General features: G+C 34.7%; 1 protein-coding gene across 1 annotated transcript; it reads left to right on the top strand.

Annotated features, from left to right (window-relative positions):
- The first annotated feature begins 8,945 nt into the window (after positions 1–8,945).
- On the top strand, positions 8,946–12,623 carry LOC113700581 (uncharacterized). The gene is made up of 2 exons (XM_072052872.1): positions 8,946–11,983; positions 12,153–12,623. Exons 1-2 carry the CDS (start codon positions 8,956–8,958, stop codon positions 12,530–12,532), a joined length of 3,408 nt encoding a protein of 1,135 aa, XP_071908973.1. The 5' UTR covers positions 8,946–8,955; the 3' UTR covers positions 12,533–12,623.
- Positions 12,624–12,879: the final 256 nt, after the last annotated feature.

The raw sequence follows: 12,879 nt of genomic DNA, 5'->3' as shown, positions 1-12,879 counted from the left end.
AACCTGGTTTGATTTGGTGTTCAATTCAGCCCAGAAAGACATGAGACAAGGAGGATTTCAAATTAGGCAACCGATGACTCAAATTAGGAAACTATTGACACAACTTAGGAAACCTATGAATTCTTGGACTCCAAAACTGATTTGGACTATAACTAGACTCATATATAAACTGGAAATAAGACTTAATTTCGGACTCTCTATGGCTGGACAGATTAGTAATCAAAACTGGAACAACAAACAATTCGGCTGAAATTTTTAGGAACTTAGAAAGATGCTCTACCCGATGTGTTTGTTGCTAGAATTTGGAAGCTTGGTTCACTGGTTCTTGGGTTCACTTTAGGAAAGTAAGATGCTGATTTTTAAGACACTTTCCTAAGTGTTTCAAGTGGCTAGCAAAACCCAAATTGAACAAGGATTATATGACCACATTTTGGCAACAGCCCAAGCCAACTTTGGTTTCCTATTTCCAAATGGCTTCTTTGTTTCCAACTCAAGACTTATGATCCGATTCAATGTTTCTTTCTTGTTCTTTTCTCTTCTCTTTTTTTTTTTTGACAGATCAATTCTTTTCCTTTCTTTTTGTTTTTCAATTCGGTTCACCTCTTCAAGAAACAAGATTAGCCGCAACCAAGTTCAAGACAATGAACTTTGGGTTTTCAAAAGTTTAAGATTTTGGAAACTTTGGTTCAGGATTTTTAAGAAACCCTTTTTGTATGATTCAAGAACCCCAAGATTTTCAAGAAAGTTCAAGAAATTCAAGATTATTGGTTCAGAAATTCAAAAATTTCAAGTACTTCCAAGCAACAAGAGAAACTAGCCACGAATTATACACATGACACAAGGAACAACCCACAGATTACTACAAAACTCGAGGACAGCAATTTTTTTCTTGTTTTTGTTTTTGTTTATCTTGACACAAGACTCCAAGACAACAAGACATAAGACACAATTCAAGACAAAACATGACTTGAACAAGGGAAACAACACACTGATAGCAATATAGCTATACAGACAGCAAAGGAAAAGTGGACAACAAGAACAATCACAAACCCTAGCGATTCAACAAATACACTTGGACAGATTTTACCAAACAAGAAACAAGGCGCAACGAAGGGACCAAAACATCAAACAAGACATGATTTGGAGACTTAAACAAGAGGAACAAGATGCAGACAACAATGGAAACAACAAAAACCAAGCGACACAAGCAAGACAAAAGGCGAACAGGTTTGATAAACAAACACGAAAACACAATATGGTACTTTTTTTACTCTAAAAACAAAAAACTGAGGACAACAACAACGAAAATTGACACAAGAACAAGGATATAACTCGATACCTTCAACCAGCTTTGGTACCAACTAATACGAACTCAACCCAGTAAGAACCTGTTTTGAAGAATTAAGTTGATCAAGCAGCGGAAGGATCTATCTTGATCATGCTATGGACAAAATTGGATGGATTCTAATCCAATCAAGGACAGCTTGAGATTGATTAAAATAGTAGAACGAAGTCACAATTCAACGTGATCTTGAATTGATAAGTCAATTGAAAACTTAAGAATCCTCTCAAGTATTCAAGTTTGGATCTCTTAGACAAAAGACTCGCTAAACACAAAGTGTTTTGCTAGAATTTTCTTTAATTTATCATGTCTTATGAAAAAACGTTGGACTCAAGGTTTATTATAGCCTTTACAAAGACTCAAAAACCTAATTCAACTAGAAAACAGCTAACTAAACCTAACTCAGTTAGAACTAGGAAACTAACTTGACTTAAGACTCAACTATGGTCAACATGACCTAACCTTTTAGTTAACCAAACTAATGACTCAAGTTAACTCCAAATTAATACTAATTACTAAATAACACACGGTTGGAGTTTAACTTAGACAAACGACAACTTAACACTTACAAACTTAGAGAAGGGATCCGATTTTGATGACTCCAATGGATCAATTACTTGTATGACTTAAACATGAATCATTGGATCTTATGTTCACATCACATTTATTTTTATCACTCACATAAATAGCATTACAAGCTAACAATAAAGGCTCAAATCTTTTATTATTATCTTGAACTTGACTTGTCAGCAACATTAGCTTGGAATATCTGTCTACATTTTCTCCAAATTTACATTCAAATTGTCTATGGCCAAAATTTTCACAATTATAACATTGAACTATTAGTCCAAAATTATTTTCTCTGCCAAAATTACCACCTCTAAAATTAAAATTATTACCTCTACCGCGTCCAGAATTTGATGTATTGTTGTAGCCCGACCACCTCTCTTATTGTAGCCACATCTGCTGTTTTGGCTGGATTCACCTTATTTCTTAACTTCATTATTACCTTTCAAATTCAACTATATCTGCTGCGTCTTTTCGATCGTATCTTTCTCCAGTTTATCTTCCAACATTCTATTATTTTTTTTGTTCATGCAGAATTAATGACCCTTGCAAATGTTCTATACTCAAATTCTTCAAATCTTTTGTCTCGTGAATCATAGCTAACATGATTAAATTTTACGGATTAGGTACTGAGAACTTTCTCAATAAATGTTCTCATAGAGAGCCAATACTAATTAAGTGCCATTTCATTTTTAATATTTGACAAACCAAAAAAATATTATTCAATAGATTCCTACTTCTCCATCATCACAAGTTCAAATTTCCTCTTCAACATCATCAAATTATTTTGTTGGACTCTGTGAATCTCTTTGTATGTCTTTTTCAATATATCCTAAGCCTCCTTTGTTGTATCTAACAATTTTTCCAAAAATTGATATTTCAATTGCTTGATGGATCTGCTATAAAACCAAGCTGTCTTTCGCCTTATCATTCTCACTAGCATCCCAAGCAAGTGCAGTTTCAATATATTCATGTAATTTTCACGCTTTGAGATGGGTTATCATCTGTTTCTGCCAAAAATTAAACTCTACTTTCATTTTAAATTTTTGAATAGAACAGATAATAGTGGGATTAGGATTTGCCATGTTTCAATCTACCATAACTCTGGTATCACTCTGATGAACCCAAATCAATAACACAAACCTACAAGAATAATCAAGAACAACAATTTGAGGCAAAGTGAAAATTTCATTATTGATAGGGTGCAAATTGTTATTAAATTTATGATTAATTTCTCCTTTTATACTTACGAAATATTGTTTTAATTGTCAGATTCCACTTATATTTGGTGTTTTGTGTTAATTATAGGGCATTGGAGGGAAATTTGCTAAAAAGGGTGTAATTTCCCAACAATTGCAATCAAGCCCAGACGATTCGGGATTTACATGCGGGCATTTCCTAATCGAGCCAAATACCGAAGAGCCTATGGTGGAAAATTTAGAAATCATTTTTTTAGTTGTAGGAATTAATTAGGAAATGTGAGACATTATATTTTGTAGTTTCTTTCTTTTATTAAAAGAGGATGTTTCATTAGTAGTAGGATACACGAAGTAGGAAACTGGGGAGGAAAAGAAGGCCGAATTCCCGTTGGATTGATACTTCGGCAATAAGTAGAATTGCGAGTAACTAGTCACTTAGATTAGATTTTTATCTTTGCTTTGGTTGGCCGCATGTCTGGGGTTTTCTTTCATAGCATCGCGTTGGGAATTTTCTCAACAATGAAGAACTAAATTTTCTTTTTCTAGTCGAGAAATAACAAAGGACTTTGGTTCACCAACGACTATGAAATCTAACTATTTTTATTAATTTCTTTTATTCGTTAGTATTTGTATGTCTTCTGATTTAATTTCTCATGGTTGTTAGTTGTTTGAATATCAAAGGTGTCTGATATTTAATTCAATCTAACAAACTATTGTCAGTTAGGACAGTTAAATCCATAATTGTTTAATTATCTTAAATTAGTGATAACTAATATGATTGGAGCAATGTTAGGGAGACATACGATCTAATCTAAATAAACCCTGATAGTGTGTTTGTTAATTAGAATAGGGCTTTTCTGATTTTTAATGCAATCAAGAAATTAAATCTTATGGACATACTTAGGGTTATTTCTTGGTTAGGGAAGTAGTTAATGGGCGTACCTTAACTATCGAGACATTAAGGAAAAGCTAGTTGTTTATCGCATGTATGACAACTATAACCTGTTTATTAGCGAATAATTGAGATAATTCTTGCATCGATGATCTATTATATGAACCGCTTTCGGAGTTAATTCCTTGGTTAGAGCTTGTTAATCCTTAGTTTAATTTAATTTACTCTTGCTTAATTAGTTTTATTTTCATTAATTGCTTTATTTTAATTTTAAATCTCCCAAAACCCCCTTAATTGAATTTGCTTGAAAAGAAGTGAATGTTCCTTCTAATTCCTGTGGAGACGACCTTGCTTGCCATTATACTCGTTTATATTTTTGTGAGTAGGAATTTGATTATTACACAAGCGCGACACTTGTGAATTATTAATCAACCGAGGCTACGGCTTCTTACAAAGACAACGACAATCGGACAGAGGCAATATATCCCTATGCAGCTTTTATATTCTCAGCGGACTATTAGTACTAATAATTAATGGGAATAATCCCATGTGACTTCTTCTACAACACAATAATGCAACTAATACTATTGACTTATGAACTAATGCCATGTGGCCAATAAACAAAACTAACCAATCAACTCTAACTTGGTATAACTTTCCTACAGCTAATGTTTTCTGCTTACCTATTTTTAATTGTTTTGCCTAATTTGTAATTCATCAGCAATCTCTATAATTAGTCTATCTTTCCCGACATTTCCAAGATCATTCATTTATCTGGAAGTACATGTTTAGGTTAAAGAAAGGAGATGTGAATTTCGGTGGGAGGAGGAGGGGGGCAACCTGACTTTTGCATGCATGGGAAGAGAATGTTAAAGAAATTAGTGTCCTACAAGAAGAAGAAAAGAATTGAGAACCAAAGGGAAAAACTTAATAAAGTGACAAAAAAAATTGTTAGGTGTTATTGAGCTCTATCATCCAAATTCTAAGTTCAAGAGCTAAGCCTTTCCCTTACACTTATATAAACTAAGACATGCTCATTGAAGTATCGATGTAAAGTTAACAATCTCCTTCTCACGCCTCATACATCGAGCCGGAGGTTGGATCTGATTATGAATCTTTCATCAGATATTTATTAGGCAGAATTGTTATAACTGGGGTCTGACACCATGAACACAGGCCTCACAAGTTGGGAGTTATTTAGTTCAAACTGGTTGATATAATCCTTACACCTTTTTGTGAAAATCATATGAATCAGATTTAAACTTGAATTGTGAACGCATATAACCAAATTTTTTGTAAAATTTAAGATACACCAAAATTATAAGAATTTGCACCAAATATGCTAATAATTACATGAATTGGTTTGAACTGAACAAATTTGCAATTTATGCCCCAGCATTAGGTGTTAGTGGGCTCTCTAATCTCAAAAGTTAACTCAAGTGATAAATAAATTCTACAACAAATCAACCATATTTGAATAAACTCAAAAACTGTGGAAAATTAAGACTTTGAATGGACTTAGTAGACTTGAGCATGCGTATAAAGTACGTAAAGATTCCAGACTTGACATTATGTTGAGAGTTAAATGATATAGATCGCTATAGGAGCAGGGGTAAAGACTAAATTGAGAAAGTATGTAAAGATTCCAGACTTGACTTTATGTTAAGAGTTAAAAAGACCGATATAGATTACCGTAGGAGTAGGTGTAAAGACTACAGACCTGAGAAATAAAGCAATACTCCAATGTTATTTTGTTGGTTTAGCAATGTTGTAGGACTCGGGGAAAATGTTGGTAATTCATCTATAATTTCTATAATCAGTCTATCTTTCCCCACATTTCCAAGATTAGTCACTTATCTAGAAATTCATGTTTAGCGTAAAGAATGGAGATACGGTTTTCGGTGCGAGGAGGAGGACGGCATCTAAAAACCTGGATTTTGAATGCATGGGAAGAGAATGATAAAGAAATTATGATATCCTACCAGAAGAAGAAAAGAATTGAGAAAAGAGAGGGAAAAAATAATAAAGTGACAAAAATTTGTTAGGTGTCAGTGGCCTCAATCATCGGAATGCTAAGTTCAAGGTCTAAGGCTTTTCCCACACACTTATATAAACTAACACCTGCTCATTCCACTATTGACGTGGGATAAAGTTAATAATCTCCTCTTCTTACCTCATACATTGAGCGTAAGTTGGATCTGATTATGTATCGTTCATCAGATATTTGTTAGGCAAAATTGTTTTAACCGAGGTCTAATACCAGGATCGTAGCCCTCACAAGTTAGAAGTTATCCAGTTCAAACTAATATATTTAATTCTTCAACCGTTTTGTGAAAAAAATACAAATCAGATGTAATCTTGAATTTATCAACCCATATAACTAAATTTTTTAAAATTTATACACCAAAACTATAAAAATTTACACTAAATGTGCTAATAATTGCACGAATTGGTTTGAACAGAATAATTTTTCAATTTGTTCCAGAATTAGGTGTTATTGGTCTCTCTCATCTCAAAACTTAACTCAAGAGGTAAATAAATTCTACGACAGAATCAACCATATTTGAAAAATCTCAAAAACTGTGGAAGATCTGTTTGAATTGCTATTTTTAGGATTTTTTCTACGAAAATGTACGATAACGAATTGATGTATATGAGATAAAAAAATAATTGAAAAATATATTCACAGAAAACATAAAAAATTTTTTGATAAAAAATTACAATCCAAACAATGTGAATGGACTTAATTGACTTGTGCACGCATGTAAAGTACGTAAAGATTCCAGACTTGACTTTATGTTGAGAGTTCAAAAGACTAATGTAGCTTGCCGTAGGGGTAGGGGCAATGACTAAAGACCTGAGAAATAAAGCAATACTTCAATGTTATTTTGTTGGTGTTAGCAATGTTGTAGGACATGGAAAAAGTTTCCGTTGATGTAGTATATTTTTTTAGAGAAGTTTACACTTTCCATTAAAAATAAGAGGAGCGAAATCAATTTTAAAAGCACATAATTGAAATTTTCATTTTGTTGACAGAAATACTTCAAATTTTAGTTGTGCAGGGAGCAGCAGATTGCACGAGCTGTTTTTTGTAGTTTTATTTGAAGTTTCCAGAATTGGTATTTCTTCTTCATGCTACAAAATCATAATTATCTTAGTTGTTCAACTTCTTTTAATGGTTGATTAAGAATGGAGTAACTCCATCGCTTTTTTTCAACCAAACATATTAATGGAAGTAGAATTCCAATCGTTGAGCTTCTGTAGATATCTTTAACTTTGTTGCCTTCCAATATTTCCATTTCCTGCTAATGTTTCTCATTATGTTTGAGGACATCAAAGTTTTTTGGAATCTTGATGCTCATGTTATATATGCTTACCCATTTTTTTTGATTGCTTTTCCTACATTGTAATCCATCTACAATCTCTGTAATTAGTTTGTCTTTTAAATTTACCTTCAAAATTGTTTACCTTTTAATTAAGAAAAAAGATATGGTGGTTTTTTTTTAAATTAATTTTGCATAGGAAGAGAATGTCAAACGATTAAAGAAGAAAAGGAAAGGAGCACAAAAGGGAAAAAATAATAAAGTGACTAAACTAAATACTGAAACAAAACCAGCCATATTTGAACAAGCTTGAAAAATACCATAAAGTTGAGAATCAAACAAGGTTTTATTGACTAAAATAAATTATAAACAAAATCAACCATATTTCAATCCGTGGTTTCTAACAATATTATTAAGCTCCCCTAAACTTTCAAATATCTCACCTACCGTCCCTAATTCCAACCTTTTTATAACATTTCAACCCATCTTATGAAAAGTAATACTAAAATACTACTTTTAGGAGGAAAAAAATTTTTCATGCCACAGTGCCCTTCCATAATCCTACCTGTTAATATACTATAAGTTTTATACAGAAATAAATGGTTGGAAAACAAAGATAATTAGTAATAAAAATACTTTCAAGATATTGGTGCCAAAATATTAATTATTCTATAAAAATATTACTTTGCGCTTTGTCAAGCTACAAAACGAATTTTATTTCAGGGTGTCCAAGCAAATATCTACAGTAAAAAAAGACATATATCCCCAAGATTAAAAAAATTAAATATATCATGGTTAGAGTGTAATGTATGATCTTTGTTTTAGACATGGCGCTGTTAGAATTTACGGTTCAATTGGCGTCAAATTTGTATGGCATCTTTGGTACCAATGATGCTAAATTTATCTTCTTTTTTTTTTTTCATTTTTTCATAATAACCTGCACCTAAGGTGGAACTAAATTTCTGACGGCCCCTGTTTATTGATATTGATGTTAGTTTTTTCTATTTTTGGATTGTAGAAATAATGACCAACAGTAACTTGTCAAAATATTTGGACAATAGCAATAATAAATGAGGCTAGAATTGTGAACTAGCTACTAGTATGTCCATTATAGGGTCTCATATTGCTTACAGGGGAGGTAAGTGAAACTTTTAAAAATTCAAGAAAACTCAGTGACGTTGTTAGAAATCTCAGGAGAGATTTATAAAATTATCACTATCCAAATGTTGGGGACCAAGGAAGACTTTGCTAACTAACATTAATTCAACCCTAGACTTGACGTTATGTTATTAGTTAAAGACTCAACTAGATTGCCGTAGGTGTTGGGGGAAAGACCTCGGAAATAAAGCTTATTATGTAAACATCATATGCAGGGAAAGAAAGTCCAAGCCAAATGTAGGGAAACATAAATGCAAACATGTTTATATGGGTTCTGCGTCTATGTCAAGTAAATTATGAAACCCGGACTTTTGCATGATAGGTGAGAACATGATAACGAGAGACAGACGACTTAATTCATCTCCAATTGGACTTGTTATCTCTATAAATAGCAGCACAAGCGCCACGATGGCCATCGGCTTTACAGCAAAAGTTTTTCCTTAAGAATTTCATTGTGACGTATATCCAGCAGATATGTCAATCCTGAAATATTCCATCTGTCCAATTAGTTTAGTTTCATGCTTGGCCATTCTTCACTTGCTCTCCAGTTGTGGAGTCAATGCTGCTTCTGATCAAATGCATGCAGCATCAACTGCTGGAAGTGAAGGGAAAGCTCTTTTAACATGGAAAGCCAGTCTTGACAATTATAGCCAATCTAAGTTGTCATCCTGGTCATCTTCTGCAAATCCTTGCAGTACCTGGTATGGAGTTCGATGTAACAAAGCTGGACGAGTATCGGTGATTAATATCACTAGTTCTGGCATCAAAGGTACACTTGACCATCTCAATTTCTCGTCTCTGCCCCATCTAACTACAATTGAGCTTTCTCAAAATGCACTCCATGGGACCATACCATCCAACATTGGGAACCTTTCTAGACTAACCTATCTTTCCTTCTGGTTAAATCAATTGTCTGGTGCAATTCCTATTGAAATCGGCCAACTAACCAATCTTAGGTTCTTGTACCTTTACAATAACTCATTCAATGGGTCCATCCCAAAAGAAGTTATGTCTCTAAAGTCTCTTGTTCATCTCATTTTGCAAGGAAATGAGTTCACTGGATCAATCCCTACTTCTATTGGCAATCTGACCGACCTTTCTGTGATGGCCCTAGGAACCAACAAATTTTCAGGATTCATTCCGGAAGAGATTGGGAAACTGAGATCTCTTACTCAACTCTCTTTATCTGACAACACCCTCACAGGTCCAATTCCCCTGTCTATAGGAAACTTAAGTGACCTGACCCTGCTGTATCTTTTCCGAAATTATCTTTCTGGACCTATTCCCAAAGAAATTGGAAACTTGACTAAACTAAATGAATTAAATCTTCGTGGGAACCAGCTATCAGGTCCCATTCCAGAAGAGATTGGGAAACTCAGGTTTCTTGTTCAATGCTCTCTTGGGGCGAATTTGCTTATGGGTTCCATCCCGCAGTCTATTGGAAACTTAGGTAACCTGACTTTCCTGTCTCTTTACGGTAATTTTCTTTCCGGCCCCATCCCGGAAGAAATTGGGAACCTTTTATCACTTGAAGATGTTGTACTTTCTTATAACAATCTCACCGGTGAGATTCCCAAGTCAATTGGTAATTTGAAGATGTTAACTTCTATAAACATTTTTGAAAACAAGCTTACCGGGCATATTCCTTCCTCCATTGGAAATTTGACCAATCTCATTCACTTTGAACTTTCTCTAAACAACTTATACGGAACTATCCCTCCCGAATTGGGAACATTGAAGTTACTAGCTTATGTTAGTATTTTCCAAACCCAGCTAAGTGGTGTTCTTCCAGATGGATTCAACAATCTTACACATTTAAATGTGCTAATGCTGTCTCAAAACTATCTTACTGGTCATTTACCCCAAAATATTTGCATTGGCAGATCTCTGACAAGATTCATAGTATCTGAAAATAACTTTGTGGGTGCCATGCCAAGGAGCTTGAAAAACTGTTCTAGTTTACAAGTTATCAATGTTGCTTACAACCAACTGTCAGGAAATATCTCTGAAGAATTTGGCCTCTATCCATATGCAGATTATATTAAATTAAACAATAACAAATTTTATGGTCAGTTGCCTTGGAATTGGAGCGGCTATCTGACCTTGACAGAGTTGAGGATCTCGAACAATAATCTTTCCGGCAGAATACCAGCTGGGCTTGGAGAGGTATCTCGTCTGCAAAAACTTCATCTCTCTTCAAATCACTTGCATGGAAAGATCCCTAGAAGTTTGGGGAAGTTGACTTTGTTGCTTGAGCTTAACCTGGATAGCAACGACCTGTCAGGCAATATACCATCAGAAATTGGTCAGATGTCTAGACTTTTAAATCTTAGTTTGTCGGCCAATAATCTTAGTGGCTCAATTCCAGAACAAATAGGCAATTGCACACAATTGCTGGATTTAAACTTGAGCCAAAATGCACTCATCGATAGTATTCCTTCTCAAATAGGCAATCTTCCCTCACTTGCAACTCTGGATCTCAGCCAAAACATGCTGGAATCCAAATTGCCACCAGAGCTAGGTGAGATGAAAAGCATTGAGACAATGAATCTTTCGCATAATAGGATATCAGGTTTCATCCCAAAAAGCTTTGATCATTGCTTCAGTTTGATTTCCATTGATATATCCTACAATCAATTGGAAGGTCCTCTTCCCAACATTAGTGCATTTCAAAAAGCTCCATTTGATTCCCTGAGAAACAATAAAGGTTTATGTGGCAGTGTTACCGGATTGAAACCTTGCTCTCAATCAACTCAAAGGAACACTAGTAGAAGGACAACTAAAAGAATGATCTTTGTGGTTGTTGCTCCAATACTAGCAACCACGTTTCTTTTGGTCGTGGTTGTAGGCATCTTCATTCTTGCAAGGTCACGTAAGAGAAGCGTGGAGAGTAAGCCTCAGGAATTTACTAGAAATATGTTCACTGTCTGGAGCTTTGATGGGAAAATGGTCTATGAGAACATCATTGATGCAATAGAGAATTTTGACCCTAAGTATTGCATCGGAGCCGGAGGATTTGGAAGTGTATTTAGAGCAGAGTTGCCAAATGGTCAAGTGGTTGCTGTCAAGAAACTTCATGGAATGGATGATGGTGCCTTGAGGAGACCAAAAGATTTCGCCAATGAGATCCGTGCACTAACAAATATAAGGCATCGCAACATCGTGAAGCTGTATGGATTCTGTTCACATGTACAACACACTTTCTTGGTTTATGAATTCTTGGAAGGGGGAAGCTTGATGCACCTGTTGACAAATGATGAAACAGCAACCAAGTTCGAATGGATCAAGAGGGTAAGTATTGTTAAAGATGTGGCAAATGCATTATCTTACATGCACCAGAATTGTTCGCCTTCCATAATTCATCGAGATATATCTAGCAAAAATATTTTGTTAGACTCTGAGTATCAAGCCCATATTTCTGATTTTGGTACTGCAAGAATCTTGAGGCCTGATTCATCTCATTGGACTTCATTTGCTGGAACTCATGGATATGCTGCTCCAGGTATGCTCTTCTTTGCTCAAACAAATCCAATTCTCTCTATTTCAACTAATCAATAATTACATAATGCTAGCATGAGCAAAGCATTTATGCTTTTGGACTATGATTCAATATTCTAAAGGGATTCATCTGCACCATTGTCTGAAGTGACCTTTTTTTTTGTGAATTGCAGAACTTGCTTATACCATGGAAGTAAATGAAAAATGTGATGTTTATAGTTTCGGAGTATTAGCTTTAGAAGTGATCATGGGCAAGCATCCAGGTGATTTCATATTGTCAACATTGTCGGCATCATCATCTACTTCAGCAGTATATGGTGTACTGCTGAGAGATATTGTGGATCCTCGACTATTATCTCCGAGTAAGCAAGAGTCAAAACAAGTGACCTTGGTGGCAAAGCTGGCATTGTCATGTATAGAACCCAATCCTCAATTGAGGCCGACAATGAAACAAGTGTGCGTCCAGCTGCTGAAAGAAATACCATCTCAAGTCAACATATTCCCAGTGGTTACAATTGGACAACTTCTGGACCTAGAAATAACAAATGTTTGAGCTTCTCTGTGTATGTATCTTTCCTATCCTCTATCCAAAATTCCAAATTTTGTTGTTTGCAGCCATAAATTTGATGTAAATTTTACTTCAATCTCTCGTGAAAAAGTATAGAAATGCAAGTGTCAAAGCAAAGGTGAATTTATATTGAGAGTGTTACTTGGAATGAATTTCATATTTCAAAACTTGACACTGAGAGGTACACACATAACTGCAAATCTTCTAATATTTGGATCTGATACTTTGCACATTCTGAGCCAGGCTTTGGCAGTGGGGCACAAAAGAAAGCATCGGGGTACTTCGCCCGTGGTAGAGAAGTTTAGAAGAGTTTTGTGCATCAGGAAAGGAAT

The sequence above is a fragment of the Coffea arabica genome, chromosome 1e, assembly GCF_036785885.1.
Source record: "Coffea arabica cultivar ET-39 chromosome 1e, Coffea Arabica ET-39 HiFi, whole genome shotgun sequence".
NCBI classification, from domain to species: Eukaryota; Viridiplantae; Streptophyta; class Magnoliopsida; order Gentianales; family Rubiaceae; genus Coffea; species Coffea arabica.
The sequence above is the reverse complement of the archived record's forward strand: the minus strand, read 5'-3'. Positions and strand labels throughout refer to the sequence as shown.

Bases quoted from the DNA above. Each gene is read 5' to 3' on its own strand.
- LOC113700581 (XM_072052872.1), top strand. From the start codon at position 8,956: ATGTCAATCCTGAAATATTCCATCTGTCCAATTAGTTTAGTTTCATGC. The intron at 11,984-12,152 runs GTATGCTCTTCT...TGTGAATTGCAG, and splicing joins TCATGGATATGCTGCTCCAG to AACTTGCTTATACCATGGAA.